At 36.5% G+C, this 24128-nt stretch overlaps 1 protein-coding gene and 2 pseudogenes across 2 annotated transcripts; 1 reads left to right on the forward strand and 2 right to left on the reverse strand.

Moving 5' to 3' along the window:
* Window positions 1-329: 329 nt before the first annotated feature.
* Window positions 330-6701, reverse strand: LOC147852155 (CBL-interacting protein kinase 32-like; annotated as a pseudogene). The gene is made up of 13 exons (XR_015531444.1): window positions 6280-6701; window positions 5915-5977; window positions 5712-5783; window positions 4962-5069; window positions 4762-4842; window positions 4549-4602; window positions 4177-4473; window positions 3589-3711; window positions 3387-3497; window positions 1921-2037; window positions 1770-1826; window positions 1547-1621; window positions 330-850 (listed from the first exon to the last, which is right to left on the reverse strand). The product of XR_015531444.1 is annotated as a CBL-interacting protein kinase 32-like (transcript).
* A 6671-nt stretch (window positions 6702-13372) lies between these two features.
* Window positions 13373-18575, reverse strand: CLPP5 (nuclear encoded CLP protease 5). The gene is made up of 9 exons (XM_087334124.1): window positions 18437-18575; window positions 17234-17338; window positions 16923-17040; window positions 16736-16828; window positions 16206-16251; window positions 16036-16108; window positions 15912-15946; window positions 15676-15764; window positions 13373-14011 (listed from the first exon to the last, which is right to left on the reverse strand). The coding sequence occupies exons 1-9, from the start codon at window positions 18562-18564 to the stop codon at window positions 13802-13804; spliced, it is 897 nt and encodes a 298-aa protein (XP_087190250.1). The 5' UTR covers window positions 18565-18575; the 3' UTR covers window positions 13373-13801.
* A 1192-nt stretch (window positions 18576-19767) lies between these two features.
* On the forward strand, window positions 19768-21716 carry LOC147852157 (uncharacterized; annotated as a pseudogene).
* The last annotated feature ends 2412 nt before the right edge of the window (window positions 21717-24128 follow it).

A 24128-nucleotide genomic window follows, 5' to 3' on the forward strand; every position in this document is an offset into this window, starting at 1 on the left:
AATGTACAAAACAAAATAAGTCTACAAAGTAATCCTTAGAAATTAAAAGAGACCCGATGCCTTTGGCACATGCAATTTCAATCAAGCCGTTGGCATGTGCTACTTCAATCAGACCATTGGCACATGTAATTTCAATCACGCAAACATAGATGGCCATAATTAAGAGCCGATAATAACAGTTGAAACTTTTGCATGTCGGTGGCTCAAGACAGGTGTATTGGCTAAATAAATAGTGCATGGTTGGTTGAGAATATGCGATAAACACGTTTATGGGCATATGTCCCTCCATTGAATTATAGGTTTAGGTGTAGTATGGTACACACCAAGGATAAACCAAAACTCCTTGCATACATTAGTTTTGAGTACAAAGTATCATATTGGACTCATTATAGATTTGAATCCATTGATTTCTTTTTTGTCTGGAGGGTTAGTACAATCATAATAACGAGATTAAATGCTGTTTTAAAATGATTAACCTCTCAACCTGCAAAGACCATGAAAGCACCACAACCGGAAAAGCTTGACATGGTTTTGACCATTTTCGAAAGACAACACTCCCCCAAAGCAAGATAACTTTCTATGTGTAAAAAAAGAAGAAAATGCAACTCTTCAAATGGAGCCTTTTTCCCTTTGAAATTTGCAAATTAGGCTTTCACCTTATAAATGGAGGATGTACACATGCATACAAGGGTTTTGTCTTTTGAATAAAAATATACATAATAATAAAAGGCTCTCACACATAATATAATAAGATTTGCGAAAAACAAATCTTTTAGTTCAGACTCTCTGCTTGCTCTGCTTCAGATTTCCACACTATATCTTTAATCCCCGTTGACAAATTGTTATAAAACTGCATGGATGAATGGGGCACACAATGTTGAATGAAATCATACCTCAAGATCATATTCAGATTTCTTTACTTTTCCATTCAGTAAAACAAAATTTGAAGGCCATATATGTATGTATATGTGGATGACATGCATGCATGCAATGCATGTGTGTACATATGAATGCATGCATGGATGCATGAAAGTACATATGAATGGATTGATGGATTTATGCATGCATGTGTGTGCGTAAGTATGGATGGATGTATGCATGCATGTGTGTACATATGTATGCGTGCATGGATGTGTGTGCGTATGTATGGATGGATGGAAGGATGACGTGTATGGATGAATGGATGGAAGAATGACATGTATGGATGTGTGGATGGATGCATGGATGTATGTAGTATGTATGTATGTATGTATGTATGTATGTATGTGGTAACAGATGTACAATATGTGTGGCATGGATATAAAATGTGTGTATGGCATGGATGAGTGATGTGTGTGTATAATGAATGGACGATGCATGTAAGGATGTATGGTGTGTACGTAGGAAATTAAGAAGATTTCTGTAGTTCTTCTGGAATTCCTCTAAAGCTCTAAATTTCAAAAAATGATGTCTTGATTATCTACAGCCACCTTAGTATGACCAGAATTCACAATTCCTCTAGAGTCTATTAATAGCAAGGAAATGCAATTTCACAGTTGCTTAATACCTTGTGAAACTCCAAAGTATCACCACCAGATTTGCGGACCTCGACCATAAAAAGCGATGGTGCCACTTGAAATACCTGCCACCCAAAACCATTGTTTCTTTTTAGTTCCATTGTTATTATCTTTGTCCTTTCTTTTTCTTGTAAGTTACAAACTGTTTTGTATGTAAAGCAACTTTAAAAACAAATTGTCTTTACAATCCATATAGATCTTCTTGAAACCAACCTGTGTTGCCACAGAAAGATGACCTTTTCTTCCTTTTTTTTCTCCTTGTAGCTTCAGCTATGTATACATTACACAGCACCAGAGTTAGTAAAAACACCAGAACTAGTAACAAATAGAATATTATCATTCTATGCATTTTTCAAATCACTACCTTGTAGTTCTTCTTCTCAACATTGAACCCTAACGGCTTTGCAGTTGATTCAATCTTGGAAACAATTTCCTGAGCTGGACATTTGGATGTGAATCGAGTCTCACGTTTCACGAGATCCTGCAAGGACTTTGTCAATTTAAAAGTGTTGAGAATCAAACTCAACCTAGTCTAATGTGTGAACACACCCTTTGAGAATGTATGAGTATTTAAAAGTCAAAGGTTGTCACTAACTCTCCAACATTAACTATGTGTCATAGAATTATATTCTATGACACATAACTAATGAGGTTCCACATTCCCCATGACACAGGAGCTTCTATAATTACTAGAGAGAGAGAGGGTGACTTTATATAAAGACCCTCCTTCCTTTGTATTGGTTGGTTGTTTTCTATTGTATTTCTTACTCCTTGTTATTAATATACATTTGAGTCTTTTTATTTTCCTATCTATCTTGTGTCTCTTCTCTCCTCTGTCACACACACATAGCACACATCTCTAATCTATTCCGCATAACATAATTACACTAGCTAATTATTTACAAAAAGGTTGTTTCCTAAATTGGCAATGAGGACGGGGACTTGACCTAGTGGTTTGGACCCTTGCCCTTTGAGCCATAGGTCAAGAGTTCAACTCCCATCCCCAGCCTCGATCACCTATTAAGAGAGAAAAACAAGATAGTACATGCTGAAGCATAATCTGAAAGTATTGCCTCTGTGACATTCATTATTAAAACCCTTTATTATTTCTAGTTTGATGCAAAAAACACATGTTAAAATATTTCACGTTGTAGTATTATCCTTCACATAATGGTAACAATCATTGTGACAATCTTCATGTTTTAGATTGATGCACAATGACATAACACTGCATTCATTAGAAAAAAGTTCCATGTTTTGTTCTAACACGCAATAACATAATGTTACATTCATTATAAAACACCGCCTTCATCTTTTAGTTTAATGCACAATGAAATAATGTTGCATTTACTATACAACATCTTCATGTTTTAGTCAGATGCACTGTAGCCATTCCTACTCCCACCTGAAGATATAACTATATGATTTCACTTTCACTAAGTTGAAAGGTTTCTCATAAATCAAAATGCAACCCTACTGTTGTGGTTTATGTAACAGGATTCTATTATCATCTCTTAAATAGCACCTTTATCTTCTCTATACAAAGCACCCAATAGCAGCCTTATACCCTAGAGTCTATATATGTTAATAAAATGCAATTCAGGGTTCTACCTCACGTGTCTCTCATCAGGTTCAAGTCTCAAGTAATGGATCTAAAGTTATGTTCATTATGAACACCTTCCCGTTTTTGTTTGATATTGTGCACACAGTAAGTTCTCTCCCCTAAAAATATGGCCTTAACAAATTCACTTTCCACAACCCAAGGGCCTATGATAGAATTGCCTTATTAAAGGCAATGCTAACAACAAAGGAAGAAAAAAGAAGTTTAACCTGCTGCTTCTCAAAAAGATTGGAGAGATCAAGTCCTCGTGACATTGATATCAGTTCAAATGCATTCATCATCACAGGTTGCGGTTCCTTCTTCTCAGTAACAAAATGCTCCTAAAAAGGTAAACCATTGATTCTGCTTATATCAAGTTTTAATAGTGTCTGAATAAAGAATAAAAGATGAGGTTCATATTGCAAGAGTTACCGCCGATTCATTAAAGACTGCATCCACATCATCGAGCGTGCTTGCACCATCCTCTTGAAATTCAGCTGGAGTATAATCAATCTTGAACCATTGATGCTCTAGAATCTCAGGGATTGTGATTCGCTGAAAATCACAATGTGAAAACTCAAAAGATCAAAAAATGTGAATGTTCACGATTCAAAAAATTGAGACTCAAAAGTCAGAAATTCACAAAATATGAAACTCAAACGTAAAACAATAGCAAAATCTTAATTCTATACGCTATAAAAAAATGCATGAGTGGTAAATAAATTAGAGATTTTAGACATGAACATAGATAGCACATAATATATTTAACATAAAAATTCTTGATTATTGGTATAGATTGCTGACTGAGAAGCTAAAAGCTAATATATACTTAATGCCAAGTAAGTTTGAAATGGATCTTAAAACTACAAAGTAATCTAGTAAGCAAAGAAGTCTGGCAATCTGAAACAGAGATAAAGAAAGAAAGAAAGATTTTTACAGCTACAAAAGACTGAAACTGGCCTATAAAACAAAACATGTTTGTTGAATTTAAGGTTACATTTTTTCTGTAAATTAGCTTACATTTTCAGGTTTAGGGTGAAGAATTCTTGAAATCAATTTTTTCGCACCCGATGAGAACCATCCAGGGCATTTGAAATCAGCTCTAGATATCTGCAAAATGTAAATTATGATGTTCAAAGGTTCATAAAAACCTTAATATGAAAACTAGTATTTTGTGAAAGGTAGTATTGCCTTCTTATAGAGATCGATCATGTTTTCCTCATCAAAAGGCAAGTAACCAGCCATAAGAACATAGAGAATAACACCACATGACCATAGATCTGCAGTTGCACCACTGTAACCTTTGTCATTGATTACCTAAGAGATAAGAAATGAGTGTGAATGCTGTCTAATAAAAAATGAATAATCGTAATGAACCTTGAGAAATATCACCTCAGGAGCCACATAATTTGGAGTACCACATGCAGTATGAAACAAGCCATCTTCCTGAAAAATTTCATGATTAAGGATGCAGAAACTTTGTAAATCTTACAGGTAATACAATCACATATATGAACATCAGAGCATTATGCCCTTGACCATTCAGATGAGTGCATTGTCCTCAAAAAACTATGAAAATTTTGACCAATCATTCATACATCTCACCCTAACTTGTTGTGAAAGAGCACTTAAGCCGAAATCTGATACTTTGAGGTTTCCATGGACATCAAGCAGCAAGTTTTCAGGCTGTGAGAAACAAACAAAAACACATAACAAATTCTAAATACAGGGCCACATTATATGGTTGCAAACATGCTTGATGTGAATGGATGACGAAAATCAATTCCTAACATTTTTTTGCAAACCTTTAGGTCTCTGTGATAGACTCCCCTGCTATGACAGAAGTCTACAGCATTAATAAGTTGCTGAAAATAACGCCGTGCTTCTTCCTCTTTCAACTTAACTTGGTGGACCTACACAACAAAGCTTATCTATAACTCCGCTCACAATGACATTCATCCTCACACTTATGTTAATTACTACTGACTTTTTTGTCAAAAAGATTTCTCTTCCACTTGCAAAGTTCAAAACATATCAGAAATAGAGACAGCTTCAAACTACCTTTCATATTGGGTGATATATATCTTATCAAACTTTCAAGAAATACCTCTAGCTTGATGCCATTGTGATCATTCCCTAATTAATATTGCTGTAATTAATTCCTGATTAATGCCATTGTGGAACTAATTAGTAGCGAGATTAGTTTGATTCATGTCTGAGTGAAAATCATAGTGGATCATTGATGCAATTAGTAGAGAGATGTTAATTAGGAAGCAACCGCATTCACCGCTTTGCTATTTTTCCCATCATGCTTGCTTTAATCTCTCTAGGAGAAGCATTAATCATCCACAATGGCACTATGCAAGGGCATTCAATTTAAATGGCTTGGATGAAAGATAACTACTTGGAAATTTTGGATATTTTCCCTAGAAAGATATAAACGCCTATCAATCAAGACAAACAACTACTTGGCATTTTTGGATATTTTCCCTAGAAAGATATAAACGCCTATCAATCAAGACAAACAATTGGTTGCAGTGGTTGTCATCACTCACAATTTTATCAAAGAGCTCTCCTCCATTCACAAACTCAAGCACTAGATATATTTTCTTTTTACTAGCCATGACCTGCAATAATAAAGACATTACACAATGTCAAATAATGTGTAATATTTGACGTCCACCTTAACAGTGCTTGTCTTAGAAATATCATAAAAAACAGGAACAAAAAATAGCTAAGCAACAAAGATTAGCCAAACCTCATACAATTGGACAACATTTGGGTGTTTGATTAACTTCATGGTAGAAATTTCTCTCTTGATCTGAGGAAGAAAAAACATGCAAAGAAAAACCCAAATTAGCGAAAGATTGAATAGGAGGTGGAGAAAGAACTCAAAATTTCTCAATTTCACAACATTTCAAGTAAATAGAACTCTCTGCAATGAAGTTGAAAAAAAAATCAACTAAGATGAGAACAGGAAAAGCTTGATTTACACAACATTCTGAGAAATGCAAAGAATTAAACAATTTGATTTACCAACAACCATTACAAGAAGAGATTGAAAGTCAAATGAATCATTTTAATTATAATGGAATAAAAAGAAGCTATTAATAGAATTGTTACCTGTTCAACCATGTGATGTTGTAGGATATGAGCCTTTTCCAATATCTTGATGGCAACATTCTCTCCTGTCTCAAGGTTTTTCGAATGCTTCACTTTAGCAAAGGAACCTTCACCAATAGTTCTACCAAGTTCATATTTCCCTATCTTAGTGCGAACAGATGTAGCCATACTGTTGATCACCCAAATGCTCAAATCGTGGTTCGAGGCTTCGAAATTACCTCAATTTAGATTGGAAGACCATTCAGTTTAATTTGTCACTATCAGGGCCATGTGTACAACTAATCCAAAGCTTGGTCTGCCACAGAGATCCTAATTTTGCTCCATCACAGAATCCCTGATCTTTCTCGCTGTGGAAGAAACCCTAATTTTGTTGACTGCCAGATACAATTTAGGCGAGAATGAGGGCCAATTTCTGTGTTTTTTGAACAATATTAATATACATATATACATATATAGTTCATCTCTCTTTCAATTTCTCTCTATATATATACATTAGAAATGGAAAGAGAGAGGAATAACATCTTCATAAATTTATATGTATCTGCTTTATTTATTTTTATATTTTTCATCTCTCTTTTGTATATTTCAATTTCATCTCTCTTTCATGTCTATATATATATATATATATTTATATATATTATTCTATATTTTTTATTTTTTTTTATATATATAATATAATATATATATATATATATATATTATATTGTAAATATTATTCTATATACATATATATATATAAATTGAAAGAGAGATGAAAAAACATAAAAAATAAATAAAGCAGATTTGAAAAATATAAAAATAAATAAAGCAGAAATAAAGATGGTTTTTATTTTGGGGCAATAAATACAAATAAAGGAGTTAAATTTAGAGGAGTGGGGAGTCTACTTTTGTGATAGCTTTTTTTGTTGTTTGTTTGTTTGTTTGTTCTTTTGTTTCTCTTTCACTGGTGGTATCTAAGGGATAATGGACCATCAAGTGGTGTCACTCCGATGTGAGCCTCTCTATCTTATCTCTCTGGGACCCAAGAATCGGAGGAGAATGCATGGACACCTGTGACTGACACATGAATGTGATTCTAGTTCATCCTCAACCCCATATCTTTTTTTTCCTGTAACACCGCCACATTTCGGAACATCTACTCACTTCGTTGTCCATGCTTCTTTGTTGTCACCATTCGCTGCTGGCCAGATTTGATCTCATTGACTAACCGTAAATGTGATTCTAGATCATCCTCAACCCCCGGATCTTTTTTCATGTAACACACGACCACATTTTCGGAGCATCTGCTCACTTCGTTGTCCACAGTTCTTTGTTGTCGCCATGAGCTGGCTAGATCTAATCTCATTGTACGATAATGAAAAAAACAATATCATGTTGTTGTTCAATTCCAAATCTTCTTGTTTGATCACAATTCAATAAGAGAATTGTGCATGTCGTGTTTTTTTTAAGTTCTTCGCCTGCCTATGTCTCGATCTTCTTACATGTTTGTATACCGGTGTTGCATTCAACCTTCATTTCCTTTGCATCCCGACAATCGAATAAGGTATTCATTGAAAGAGGTAATGTCATACTCGAATGGGTAATGTGTCAAGACGATGGCATATGAGTTAGCATCGGTCAATCAATCTATGTCATTGGGATGATAACGTTAATGGGATTGATTGGTTGACCGTTGAACCATGAACTACATCACTGAAGATGTGTTGATGGAAGAAGTCCCATATGGTTCTTCTTTGGTTCAAACCTATGTTTATCAGTTTTTGCACCACTAGTGTGTGATGTGCAAACTCATGTGTAAGACTCATCACAATTAACCTTCCACTGAGGAGCGTGTTGCACTCACATTGATTGCTTTCTATGGTTTCTTTTTGTTCTCTTTTTATTTGTTGGGCACTTTGGCTTTTTATTAAGGAATGATATAAGTTTCAATTGTTGGGTTGTGGAAAATGAATTATAAATTCATTTTGTAAGACAAAATTGTTTGTGTGCGTGATCTCAAACAAATAAGGTAATCACACGAATCTACAAACAATATTCGTTAGATTACAATGGTGGGAACATCTACAATCGTGTTACAGAATGTATGAAGGCAAACAATTGTTAGTTCAATTTTGGTGGGGATGCCCAAAGTCTTTATCAAATGAATGGTATCTTTTTTGCACAAACTTTAACTCTTAAGCATTATGTTTGTGCATTTAAAGTTAACCATTTAGCAAAGTACGTTTGTTGCCCCTATAGAAATGATCTTCCAAATCCAACTGGTTGTGACAGCCAAAGCCTCTTGAATGATCTATAAAGGCAACAATTTGGTAAACCAATTGGTTGAGGACGCCTGAAAGCCATGAAGTTGTTTTTAAATTGGATTCCTTGTCATCCATGATTTACTAATGTCACCTTCTAAAGACAACAATATCATTACACTGTTTGCACTGTAGAAAATGTGTTAATTCAAATTTATAAAGCCTCTTTGTTCTTATGAACAAAACATTGGTATGGATGATCTCAAAAATAAGAGTATTACTCAAACACACAACCTACTTAAGTAGGAAGCCCAAGCCACAACATAGTTCTGCATAAAACAAATGCTTCTTTACAACAAATATAAGGAGTAATCCTATTTAAAAATTCTCGTCCAAAGAAAAGGGGAAAATATTGATATTTTATTTCTATTATGCTTGCTTTTGCTCTAAACCACCTGTTAAGAATTAGGTAATTAATTAAGCAAGGATTAATTAGTACCTAATTATGTGATTAAATTAAGCGATTACGTAGTGGAAGATTAAGTTATATGTGCATGTATGTGTGCGTGAGAGAAAGAGAGAGAGAGAGAGAGAAGTACACTTATGAACACCAAAACAAGATGGGGGATGATAAAGTATATTAAAAGGTAAATATCATCATCTATCATCAAATACAAAAATACCTTCAATGAGGTATATATAGGTTTCATGTGCAAGGAGAATATAGGTACAACGTGTAAGTCCTATATTAAATGAGCATGGAGTGGTGGATCTACAATGTATCCCACTCGAGTACAAAATCCTATTTAAGGCTTTATGGTCAACACACTAACTAGATTCTATCTAGGTAACTACTAAGTTACATGTGTTGACTAAATAACTAAACTAAGTTGAGCTTCATCTCTCAACACCACCTAACTAGTCCCAAGGAAAATACAACTTATTTCTACTATCAAACCAATTAGCAACCTAAATCATGTATAATCAAGCATGAGGACGAAGAAAGAGAGATCGAGAGAAACAAAAACAATATATTATATTGATGCAAGTTCCTTTATTCTCTACAAATAGAAGAGCAACCGTGGTTTAATTGTTGTTTACACGGTCAGACGTTGTTTTTACAAGTACTAATCTTTTGTATTATTGCTCCATTGAGTCTCTTTGATGACTATCATCTAAGGTTGAACAAGAAGGGAAAGTATATCATGTTGATTATGGATAGTGACAAAATATAAAACATAATTAGTATTCTAAATCTTAATTGCCTCTTGTAACAAAGGTCTTCATTTGGAGAATTTTGATCGGAGTTTTGCCTTTGGATTAGCTCTAAAGTGATGTGGACTAGCAACAGGTAATTGCTTCTTTTGCGTTGTCCAAGTACAAGATAATAGTCATCGTTTCATAAATGTCTGATTGCTTGTGAGATTTAAAGTAACATTTCTCAAATTTGACAAGTTTTATCACGGTGTTATTCGAATTTCGACACCAATACAATGGGTGTTTGCAAAATTCACACAATTAGACCCCAAATCAAATATGGAGATCATTTTCTTATTTTTGAAGTATTGGGGATGGTGTCCTAATTGGGATATGCACAACACTTTTATATTTGATGGTAAGCATGGACTCAAAGCATATTGTGGTGTGCACATGTTCCTTTGTGCCACCATTTTCGCACACCCTTTTTAGGATGCATGTACCTAAGCCGACCCACCCTTTTAGCACACCCTTTTTAGCTAAGCCAACCCAAATGGGTACCTTTGTATCAACTATAAATTGAGTAAGAAGTAAGAAGCTAAGTAGATTGGTTTTGATCTATTATGTGCATTTCACATATTGGTGGAGAAGCGGAGTACCAGACCCCCACGTCCAAGCATCCACCTCTTCCCCCTCACCTTAGGTTGCCCACTAACTTCTTGTCCCACGAGTTTCCCATGATCCCCCTCCTACACAATAGCCCTCATGTCCCCCACCTCAGTCAAGTCCAGGTGGCCCTCAGTCGACAGGAGGGATTGATCTTTCTCTGCCAATTGATCTTTCCTCGATCCCCCCTCCGACACAATAGCCCTCATGTCCCCCACCTCAGCCAAGTCCAGGTGGCCCTAAGTCCATAGGAGCAATTGATCTCTATCCGCCCCACCCCAGCCAAGTCTAGGTGACCCTCAGTCCGCAAGAGGGATTGATCTTTCTCTGCCAATTGATCTTTCCTTGATCCCCCTTTGACACGATAGCCCACATGTCCCCCACCTTAGCCAAGTCCAAGTGGGCCTCAGTTCGGATGAGCGATTGATCTCTATCCGCCAATTGCTAGCTCGTTTTTTGTCACTAGCCTCGTCCAACTATTATCTTATCAAGGCTGCTAGTTCCACGAGGATGTCCTCAACATCGTTGCAACTCAACTAGGTGTCCAAACTGGTATTTACATACCCATACCATCATCAAACAAATGGCCTCACCGAACACTTCAACAAGATCCTCAAGAAGGAGATTGCCACTTACATCGATCCATGCAACAAAATCTGGGATCAAATCTTGTCTTTCGTCACCCATGCCTACAATACATTCGTATAGGCGTCGACATGGATCAACCCTTTTTTTAGCACTCTATGGGTGTAACCCTCGCCTCCCACTAGAAGAGTTCATTGATGTCCATTCGAAACCTGCCAACATGGATAGTGCCACTTGGGAGCTCTATCTCCAACATATGCTCCCCCTCCTTCAACAAGCCACTGCTCCTGTTCTTGTTCTTGTTCCTGCTCCTCAGTATCTTGTTTCTCTCAGGGGGAAATGTGGTGTGCATGTGTTCCGTTGTGCCACCATTTTAGCACGCCCTTTTTAGGATGTATGAATCTAAGCCAACCCACCCTTTTAGCACACCCTTTTTACCTAAGCCAACCCAAATGGGTACCTTTGTATCAACTATAAATTGAGTAAGAAGTAAGAAGGTGAGTAGATTGGTATTGATCTCTTATGTGCATTTCACAATATCTATAAACATTAACGAGAGTGCAAATGTGACCATTTTCTTAATTGGAGAAGTAAAAATTGTTTCTTAGGTGGAGTGTTTGTCTTGCCGGTTGGCAATTCAACATGTAGTTAGTGAGTGACCATACTTCATTATCATATCCATTCTAGGTAGTGCTTTTCACACACATTTCACAGAGAGAGAGAGAGAGAGAGATCCTCAACCCCTACATTCCACAATAGCATCTAGTAAATTAAGTGGATATGTATCTAGAGAGTTGAGAAAATTAGGTTTTGAACCCAAGACCTAGGGCGAATAATCTAACTTCCTACTAAGGTAACGTTGAGCTATGATGCAATCATTCCTTAGGTCTAGAATATTTTTAGAGCTATCATCACCACTTGAGGCATTATTAAAAAATGCCAAAACATTTAGCGTTATATCGAAAGTGCTGAAATTTTCAATGCTATCACTATTTATTTATTTATTTTTATTGTCAAAGTTTTTAACACTTTTGATTATTGTTGGAATCTCTAACTCTTAAAAAATTCATAATAAACCTATCGCAATGCCAAAATCTTTGGCATTATTATTTCCGACACTTTCTATCAACGCTGGAATTACCAACATTTTTGTTTTTCGGCATATTTTTAGTGTTACGAGTAAGGTGATCAAAGGAGGAGGAGACAAAAACTTGTTAGCATGAGATAGAGCACTATGGTGCTAGTGTAGCGATTGTAGTGTTGCCAAACCATTGTTGTCAATTTCAACTATTCTTTCAACACCATCCTTGTCTTTCTTCAATCTCATCAACTAGTAACAATAGATTATTTTCTCTTGCAACATGGAGGGTTCTTCACTATTGTTATCTCACACTAGGCACGAATGTTGCCCATAACACCTTCATGCTTGTCATCTTCAAATATTAATTTTGCCCTCATTCTTCTACATATTAGGCTAGACCTAACAAACTACTAACATTCCTCTCATGGCAGCAAAAACACCAATATTGGTTATTTCCATTGACAAATCATCATTGTCATTTCCTAAACCTCTTCGTAGCATTTCACAAGAATTTTCAACAATTTTACAATGTTGGGAATTTCAACACCAAGTGTTTTAATTTCTAGGCTGGTAAAAGATTGGTTTATGCATTACAAGGAAGGGCTGAAATTGCCCTTGGTGTTGTCATGTATATAATATATCTAAGGCTAAGAGTTGTTTGCCAATATAAGGTGTAACAATTCAAAAGTGTGCTATAAACACCCTACAGGAAAAAACATCAAATTTGCCAAGCTAATGAGTTGCTTAGACAACTCTAAGGCACTTGACACTTGTTATTCTTCCAAATCATCTTGCTGATCAAGTAGATCATTACTACGTGACCATACATGATGAGGATGTTTGTAAAGCAACAATCAATAAACAATGTTCATCAGTTTTTACTGATTTCATTTGCTCTTACTAAAAGACGTTGAATAGCACTTGATTTGCATAGCCTTCTTAGGTGACATTTTCATTTCTTGTCCATCTCATGAAAAACATTTACGACACCTGCAAAATCTTTTGCTGAATGTGAAACTTCTCAAGAAACAATCAAGTAAATGTCCCATTTTATGTCCTTCATAACTGTATCCACATGGATCTCATAAAGATCAAGCAATCAATTTTCAGTTCTTCGCACCAATATACAATAACACAGTATTGATGAGTCCTGGCCGGATAACGTGTCGATCATGAAATCCAAAAAACACCAGCCAAAATATTCTAGGAGCACGTAACTAGTACCATAGAAATACTCGAGGAAAATTGTGGTTGTGCCCCTCCAAGATTTATCCACCGTCAGGCTCTAGAAAAGATAAATTCATACAAACCAAAGGAAAGTATACAGCATAAACCTTTACCTGAATACAGAAATTAATAGAATCATCTAGATTTTCAAAGGTGGACAGTCAATGTTAAATTTAGGAACCTTGATGATCATGTGCCCATACACACTTGTACATCCATGTCTCAAGAGTCTGGTTTTGGGGTTTCAGGTAGACCTAACCTCTCTTCTTCTTACTCTTCAATATTTTTGACTAACAATTTATGCTTAAATAGCAAGGTATCCAAAAGACAAATTTACCAATGAATTCGCTTTATCCATGGACCATAAATTTTGGCTATGTTCTACTTGAGACCATGTTCTCTGCAGTAAGAAATGAATAGATCCACACCTAGCTAGTATAATGTCTTCTATATAATACATGAATATGATTGATTACCCATGTGGAATCATTTATACTGTATGTGACAAATGATTTGATACCACACGTTATGCTGAGATGGGCTCTGGTGATGCAAGCGGTGGAAGGGCTTTCAGGGGGTTTGAAATGACTGCATCAATTAAGCCGTACTCTTTAGCTTCCTTGGCACTCATGAAGAAATCTCTATCTGTATCTTGCACAATCTTCTCTAATGGCTGCCCCGTGTGGTACGACAAGTACCCATTTAAGTTCGCCTTGTGGTGTAGAATCTCATTGGCCTATATACACCATTGACACCCAAGGTAAGAAAGAACAATAACATAAACCATAAACCATAAGTGTGAACATTGACTATTAAAATTTCAGTATATTCTGGACAATAAGGAAAGGATTGGCCTATACACACCATTGACAACCAAGGTAAGAAAGAACAACATAAAGCATAAACCATAAATGTGAACATTGACTATTAAAATTTCAGTATATTCTGGACCCTAAGGACAGGAACATAGACATTCATATTTCATAGAAAGTTTGAACCCTACCACCTAACAGCATAAGTAGGCATTTCGGTGGTTAGCCTTGCAGTGGAGAAACTCATTAGGCCTATGAGCACCACAAACACTAACCCCTCAGAACACGATCAAATTTCACAGCATTTTAAAACACTAAATTGCAAGGTCAATAACATCGACCATTGAAAGGTAAGTGTATTTCAAAATTGAACCCAAACACTAAATCCTACAGACAGGATCATTAACCATTCAAATTCCAGAGTAAGATGGACCCTGAGAATTTAAAAACATGACCACACTATATTTCAACCCTAAAACCCAATATCACGACCATCGAACATTCAAATTTCAGGGTCTTTTTAACACTAATCATAAGAGCAAAAGCATTGGCCATTAGAATTTCAAGGTATGTATTTGAAACACTCAAACAGAAGACCATGACCATTGGCCATAGCATTGTGAGGCCAAAACCATGAGAGAATGGATATTTACTATTCAAATTTCAGGGCATTTTAAACGCTGAAACCTAAGGACATGAATATTGAACATATCAGTTTAAAACCTATACCCTAAGAGCACAAACATTGGCCATTTGAATTTCAAGGTATTTTAAACATTAATTCCTAAGAGCATAAACATTGGCATTTAAATTTCTGATTACTTTACATCGAAGAACACCATTCAATTTTTGTGAAAGTATAATACACACACACACATACATAGATTGACATATTTGCATTTGTTGGGGTTACCAAATGAATGCATACGAATGCATGAAAAGCATTCATTAAAAAATAAAAATAAAAAGGAGTTCATGAACTCCCTTCTTTTTAGTTTCTTAGATATAAAAAAGGGAACTTCACAATAAAAAGGAGACAATAAAAAAAGGACTTGACACTAATAAATTTTTATAATAAATGTAAATGTATTCGTTTTATTTTTGATAAATAAATAAAATAAAATAAAGGTTCATTAATTCCTCACTTTTTATTCTCCCAAAATTTATGGATATTTTTATTTGACATTAAAAATGGAACTTCACACTAATAATATTTCTATAATAAATATAAAAATATTCATTTTTTTAAATAAATAAATAAAATAAAATAAAGGTTCATAAACTCCCCCCTTTTTTATTTGACAATATATAGGAGACTTAATACTAATCATATTTCTATAATCTATTAATGAATGATTGTTCTTTTTTTAGTGAATTAAATATATTTTTTTAAATGAATTAATTAATTTTTTTTATATTTATTTTGCAAAACGAATGGTTTTATAATATTCTTGGGGCCATTTCATATTCTCGAATATTGAGAATATCGCACATGGAGAATATCACACATGTGTCAATCTATGCACATATATATATATATATATATATATATATATATATATATATATATATTGAGAGGTGAACTAACCTGAATCTCAATGTCACTTTGTTGTCCTTGTGCCCCACCAAGGGGTTGATGAATCATGATACGCGAATTTGGAAGGCTGTATCTCTTGCCTGTTAATTTGAGAAGAATGCATCACAATATGTAGTATAGGAATGAATAAATTTTAATGTAATCTTCAATTTTGGAGGATACAGCTCAAGAATGAGAGTAACATAAAATTATCTAACTTTTAAAGAAGCAAGCTATCTTTTGCATACCTTTGGTTCCTCCACTCAATAGAAATGCTCCCATACTGAAAATTGCTCCCAAAAACAGTGTCAGTAGTCAGCACCACAAACTCTAATTTTAAGAACATATTGGAAAATATACATGTTTGATTACCTTGCTGCAAGTCCAACACAGACTGTGCTGACATCTGGCCTGATATGCCGCATGGTATCAAAAATTGCCATTCCTTCATATATTTAATGGATTTAAACAACTATAACGACTCAAATCAACCCAGTAATCCTTAATTGAAAAGAAGCAAGACAGAATTATTGGAAACATACCTGCAGTAACTGAACCACCAGGTGAGTTCACATACATAACAATGTCCTGTAAGCAAAGCATACAAAATTGGAGTGAAGACACAATTTCTGAACATTGAAACCAGAAGCTGATTATTTTGAATAATGATCATTTTCTCTAAAACTTGTCAAGAAATTATTATTTATGATTCCATGCCCAAACACTTGATTGTTCATGAGGATAGTATGCATTCGTAAAGCTATGAATTGAAATTACAAACAGTTAAGATAAGCCCTAATGATGATATCAACTTTGAATTGCTATCATATTTTCAAATAATTGTGAGCTATGAATAGCATATAGCATTTAACTGAGTAAGTGGGTGCAGTTTTTACTTTTTCTGATACGTAAAGCTCTAACCCTAAATTCCACACAAACATTACAATCCCCAATCTAACCAATTTGTGTTAAAAAGTTTAAACTTTGTGCAAGCCATATTTATTGATTATACATGTCATATTTATCGACCATACCTAATTTTGTTTACATAAACAGTAGCATACTCACATACCCTGTTTGGATCTACAGCATCCAGATAGAGTAGTTGTGCCACAATCAAGTTAGCCATATCATCATCTACAGCTCCACCGCATCGTATAATCCTCTGAACCAAACCAACATCCAATTACTACATGTCAACATACTTCTTATTTCTTTGAAGTAACTAAAGAAAATAGGTCTAAGTTGTGGCTTATAACATGCTGGAACAGTTGACTTATGACGCTTTGAAAACGCTCTTGCAACATTGGAGGTGGGCCTTGTCCACCCTGAGCATATGGACCAGCTAGAGAGGATGATGGCATCTCCACATCATTTCTGCATCCAAGTTGTTGAGAAAGATTTAAAGCTTTTAAATTTAAGTGGAGAAATGAATGGAAATGAAATGTTATATTAACATCTCCAAAAAACCAAGGTGGCCTATGAGATCAAAAGAATGTAGAAGGGAGCACTTGCACTAGAATATAAAATGTGAACTAGGTTTCGTGCATCTCGTCCCTTTCAAGCCTACCTGATTGACCACACCCCATTCACAACATTAGACGTGGGACTCCAAAATCCTTCTGATCGTAATGAAGCACATAATGGCATGCTTGACTTCAATGCTTTCTTTGACCTAAAAATCAAGGCCAAAATCAACCAAAGGTAGCATATCTTCAGCAAATATCCCAAACATTTCAGTAACAAAAAAGAAGATGAATTGATGCATGTGCTATAAATTGCCTATATTCATAAGTCGAGCCTTTTAGATGCAAAACCTAAGGACACAATCAAAGAATATCGTTATAGTTCAAAACATACCATTTTGTGCTTCGATGACTATAGTTTGGAAAATAATATGTTCCAATATCAACAAGATATTTCATGTTAATAATATAAATCAAAGTAAAGAAAACAAAGACAATGTGAGACAACTAGGACCCTTAGATAAGCAGGATATGACCACAGAAGGCCTCTAATTCTCTAAGTGATTAACATCATAGAAATGATTAATTTTGGGCCAACTCTTCTAAGAATCTACAGTTCAACTCGTAAGACAGCATATTTTAAAACTAGCGGACAGCTATTAGAACCATTATGTATAGCTGAATACTATGCAAATGAAATTCATCTTAATTTCTGATTCACATTATAGACAACTATTTCCTCCACTGCAAAACATAGTAATGCATTAGTAATGTCAGAATGGTATAGCATAATTGTTTTTGGATTAGAATGATAGTTCAAATGATAAATTAGTCCACAAATTCCACATTAATAGCATGACTGCTAAGAAATTTGAACACAAAAGCAAAGCTCAATAATCAAAGTAACTTGTGCAAACACGTTACCATCAGCTGTCGTGATCTTGGCCAGGTCTGATAAGCCATTATGGTGTTTTAGAGATGTTAAACCATATCTTTCTTGCTTTTGGTGAAGTGAAATACGGTTTCCATAGGTTCTACTTGACATCCTAGGACGAAGATAACAAAATCTAAACCCTAAAACCCTTGTGGTACAGTTCATAGCAAAATTTCTCTTAATATCTTCATCTCTCAAAGACGAGACAACACTCAAGATGTAATCTCTTATTTGGTCTTATAGGCCATTTTGGCCTCTTAAAAGACGTTAATATATCTTTCTTTCAGAAAACATAAAAAAAACAGAAGATGATGATGATGATGATGATGAAAAACCATCGATCGATCGACAAAGAAGGCAGAGAGCAATTGACCTGGTAGTGGTGGTGATGGTGGTGAGGGGAGGAGAGAAAGGAAGCTTCTTCCACAAGCTCTGTTCCGCGGTGGTAGAAGGGGAGGGGAAGGTGTGGCAGAAGCTGACTGCTGCGGTGTTGGCGGCCATCGCTCAGGATCACGCGCAGGAAGGAGCACGCAGAGACAGAGAGACAGAGAGACAGAGAGACAGAGAGTGGAGAGTGGAGAGTGGAGAAGAAGGAATGGATGGATGAAGGAAATGTGTGAAGAGATATTTGGGTTGGGCCCAAAGCCAGAAGAGAAAAACCTCAAATGGCCGCTTTCACACTACACGGACAGAACAATGTCAGGAGGAGAAACAAAGGACAAAAGGACAAAGAACTGAAGGAGTTCTCGTTATCGTGATCGTGAGAAGAAGAAGAAGAAGAAGAAGAAGAAGAAGAAAACAAACTCTGATGGAGAGAGAAACCTCTGATAGCCTCTCCTGTATAATGGACAGACAGACCAGACCAGACCCCCTATCTCCGATGCGTGACTACACCCTCAGAATCGTGACCTTGTTCAGTGAAAATCAAGCATCCCTTCAGTCGGACAAAGCTATGGATGTTTACTAAGCCACGTCCACCCAACGTTGTCGAACAAGTGTTTCTCGAGATCCCAGTATTCGGATTTTGCTCCCGTCACATATGCTCTCAGATGCATAACAGGCCCTCTTCCCCGCTTTCAAGGAGCAAGGAACACTTTTTTTCATTCCATGTAAGATTGAAGGTCCCAAACCCTAGGTATTTAATGCATTCTATGATTTCAAGTGGCTCATTATTGTATATAATGCATAATTTATCTTTATTTTGCCCCCCCTAATGCAAGTATATGATCAACAATATGTCGAGTTGGTCTTCGTATGCCTCCTACGCACGCTCGTGATTTGTTACCCTGTGAAAATTCGTATGTCACAAAGTTTGGTGTTAAATTATAGTGGGTGTTGGATGGAGGGCGAGGTGTGGGGTGTAATGGGCACATACGTAGATGTTAAGAATCAAGCTCAACCTAGCCTAGTGTGTGAACACACCCTTGAGAGTGTATGAACACTCAAAGGTCAAAAGTCACACCACTACTCTTTACATATTAACTATGTGTCATAGAATCATATTCTATGCCACATAACTAATGAGTTTCCACATTCCCCATAACTCCTGAGCTTCAGTAATTAATGAAGAGAGAGAGTGACCATATAAAGCACTCTCCTCCTACTTTGTAATATGTCGGTTAATCTCCTTTGTAATATACAATCTTCTTGAGTATTTTCTATTATCGATATTGTGTCTCTCCTCTCTCTCTCTCTCTCTCTCTCTCTAACCCACGCCTTTTACGACTATGCTTTTGGAATTGCAATGGATACCCATGGAATGCGGGATTTGGCATAGAGGAGTTCACCGATGACTCGGATATCACACTTCTTGTTGAAACATGGGAGCATGATACTCAAAGGATTCAAGGTTTAGGAAACTATAATGTACACTCTTTGATATGGAAGAAAAATCCAAGACAAAGAAGAGGACAAGGAGGGGTCGCATGTTTGATTAAGAAGGAAATAGAGAAATATGTGTAAATCATAAAAAATGATGAAAATAAATGCTACATATGGCTCAAAATAGAAACACCTAATGATTTGCCCACTTTTGTAGTTGGATGTTACATTCCTCATCAAGATTCTAACTTTTATGCTTGTTTGGATAAAGATCAACCGTTTGTTACATTCCTCATCAAGATTCTAACTTTTATGCTTGTTTGGATAAAGATCAACCGTTTGTTACATTCCTCATCAAGATTCTAACTTTTATGCTTGTTTGGATAAAGATCAACCGTTTGCCAATCTAGAAGATGATATTGCTTATTTCAAATCCAAAGGGGAAGTTATTGTCTTTGGTGACATGAATGCTCGTACAAGAAGTTTCCAACTTGATTCACAAGAATCTTTCATGCCACATATCTCAAGGATGCAAGAGGATATGCAAATATATAACCGCTCTTCTAGCGATGAAAAAGATCCAGACCAATTTGGGAAGTTACTCCTACAAATGTGCAATAGTACCGGATTGCTTATTGCAAATGGTATTTCCTTATGGCCCAACACTAATGGTTTTACATGTAGAAAACACAACGGAAATAGTGTGATTGACTATGTGCTACTTTCCGAAGGTATTTTGGATCGTATACATAAATTCTCACTTGGTGAATGGACACCGGAATCTGATCATAGGCCTTTATGTATTGATCTCAAATGTATGCATAGGTTTGATTGTGAGAAGGCTATTGAAGATAATAAACAACCGCACTTGAGCATGAACCTTAAGCGAGCACCCATGTACTCCAAGATGGTTGAGGATATGTTACAAATGACAAAGATACAACATGGTGCCACACTAGAATGCAAATGGGAAGCTTTCAAGAAAGTCATTCTCTCATGTACAAACAAATGTTTTTCGACCAACCGCACATCTTGGAAATGCACCAAGAAACTTAGGAAAAAATGGTTTGATAAAGAATGTCGTGAAGCTCGAAAGTGCCTTATGGTTTTGGACGTAGATAAGGATAAAGAGAATTACCAAAAGCATTTGCATGAGTATAAAAGGCTTATTCAAAGAAAGAGAAGAATATGGGAAGTTACTCAACAATTTATCCAAACGCAAGAGAACGCACATGCATGTGCTAAATTTTGGGGAAATCTAAAGGGAAAACGTGTTGAGAGTTATGGTGACTTAACTCTTCATGACTTGTCTATGCATTGTAAGAATTTATATGAGTTATCTCTTGCCGGAAAGATGATGGGTTATGGTTCTCTTTCACATATGCCTCCCTTCTTTACAATTGAAGATATATGCATAGGACTTAAGAAATTGGCCTCTCGAAAGGCAAGCGATCTTCAATGTATAAAGGTTGAAATGCTCAAATGGACGGGAAAGGAAGCACATATATGGATAAACGATATGTTTAATGATGCATTGCAACATGGTATGCCGTACGATTGGACTACAAATTGGATCAAACCTTTACATAAAGGTGGAGATATAAATAATGTAAACAACTATCGAACCATCATGGTTGGCTCATTAATGGCAAAACTATTTGGATGTATAATGGAATCAAAGATAAGTGTATGGGCTGAAAAAAGTGGTAAGAGAGCTTATGGACAAGCTGGCTTTCGGAAACACCATAGCACCATTGATCACCTTATCACCCTTCGAGTATTAATGGAGGAAAGTCGCCTTAGAGGTAAAGGTTTATATTGTTGCTTTGTAGACTTCAAGAAAGCTTTTGATATGGTACCTCGTGAGCATCTTTGGAGGCGAATGGAAGAACTTGAGGTGCCAAGTGAATATATGCTTGCAATTTCTCGAATTTATGAGAAGGTTATATGTTGTGTGCGCATGAGAGATAAACTTTTAGATTTTTTCAAAAGCACTATTGGTGTTAAGCAAGGATGCCCACTCTCACCAACACTATTTGGTCTATGCATTGATGAATTGGAAGAAATGGTTACCAAATTTGCAAAGGAAGAATGTGTTGAAGAAGTTGCCATTGGGAATGTTGTGATTATGCTTTTGCTATATGCAGATGATGTAGTGCTTTTTGCAAATACTTTAGGAGATGCACAAAAGCTTATGAAGGCATTGGAAAAAATTTGCATGCATACTAAATTAAGTGTCAATAGCTCTAAAACAAAGATTATGCTTGTGAAGAGCCAAAAAAGAGATAAACCATGCATTATGTACAACAATGAGCCACTTGAATGTGTGGAAAGCTTCAAATATCTTGGCCTTGAAGTTCCTTCAAATCATAGATGGAATGAATGTGCTACACGCCGCTTAGAGGCGGGCAAGCGAGCATACTATGCATTTGAGAACACGTGCAATCTTGGAGATATTAAGTGTTGGGTCCTCAAGAAATATCTTTTCGACACTTTGGTGACACCAGTTCTTCTCTATGGGGTGGAAGTATGGGGCGGTAGCATCCCTAAATCTATGTGGAAAGAGTTTGAGAATGTCCAAAAGCATTTTCTTACCAAGTTTCTACAAGTTAAGAAACAAATGCCCTACACCCTCCTCCTTGAGACGGGATCGCTTCCCATTGAGATCATGGCCATGGAAAGGGTTGTTGAATACATGCTTAAGGTTCAAAAAAGTCCCTCACATCGACTTCCTAGAATTGCGTGGGAAGCAAGCAAAAAGATCCAAAAGACACAAAAAAGCAAAATTTTGTGTTCCGGTTGGATGCAAGATATAGAAAAATGGTTTGGTAGATGGGATGCAAGACACTTGCTTCATGATGCATCATTAGATTCCTCTGTAAATGAGGCATTTTTGCAACGCCAATGTATCATGACATGGGACAAATGTGGAGGCTCATGCTTCACACATTATACTACACATGTTGCACCTAACTACAAAACCATATTCTTTGCAGAACGGGGAAATCGTACACATCCATACATGTTAGAGCCCATACCGTTATCTTCCATTCGAACCATTGCTTCCATGCGACTTAGCTCACATGCATTGCGATGTGAAACAGGGCGTTGGGGTACAAGTGATGAGAGTGGTCAGCTATGCACACTTTGCCCTAAACAAATTCGCGAGTCTGAGTATCACACTTTGATACAATGCTCTGCCTTTGATCATATTCGACCATGCTTTCCACATCTCTTCGATCGAGCCCAATCTTTGCATGAATTCCTCTCACAACCACAATGTGCACTCTCGATTGCAACATTCATTGGTAAAGTTCTTGAACATCGAGAGTCACAACTCACTTTCACACGTATCACGTGAAATGTAATATTTTTGGTCTCATAGGTCATATTTGACCTCCGAAGACAATAATATAATCTATCTATCTATCTATCTATCTCTCTCTCTCTCTCTCTCTCTCTCTCTCTCTCTCTCTCTCTCTCTCTCTCTCTCTCTCACACACACACATAACACATATCTCTAACCTATTTCGCTGCACAAGAATCACCATCGATTCTTTACTTGGTATCATAACAATTTGGTAGCTTGATCTAGCCCAGTCGCCTCAATGTAACCGTGTGTTGTGTCTACGCCGACGATGCCGAGTGATGTATTGTTTGGCAACATGTGTTCACGACCACATGCTCGGCTACATTCGAGAAGCCGAGACGCCAAAGGAAGCGTGGGAGAATCTACAAAAAAAATTCGCCGCCAACACAACCGCGAGAAAGCTTCAACTCCACCAAGAGTTGAACAACATCCAACAAAGGGATATGTCCATCACGAGCTACACCTTGAAGATCAAGGAGCTTTGCGACTCACTCGGCTCGATAAGCGTCAATGTGGACAATGATGAGATGGTGCAAATATGCCTCGGTAGCCGTGCATCACGGTTCGGCGCGATGAGGACCGTCGTATTAGCACGGGAGAATCCACCCTCCTTCTTCGATCTTCAATCCATGTTGTTGGTCGAAGAAAACCATGTTCGAACAAGGAGCAACGCCTCGGAAGGCCACATGCTCTACACACATTCAAACGGAGAAAGAGGACGCGACCGAGCAAGAGGCCGATTCGGCCAAGGACGAGGCGGATGAGGTCCGACTTACGACAACAAATCCCAACTTCGGCAACAAGACGGAAACCATCGAGGAACCTTCAGAAGAAGGGGGAGCTTCCATTCCAGTCCGAGCCGACAAAACTCGAT

This window comes from Azolla caroliniana, unplaced genomic scaffold (assembly GCF_043228905.1).
Source record: "Azolla caroliniana isolate FFs.n. ecotype wild unplaced genomic scaffold, voAzoCaro1.0.p SCAF_18, whole genome shotgun sequence".
Classification (NCBI taxonomy): domain Eukaryota; kingdom Viridiplantae; phylum Streptophyta; class Polypodiopsida; order Salviniales; family Salviniaceae; genus Azolla; species Azolla caroliniana.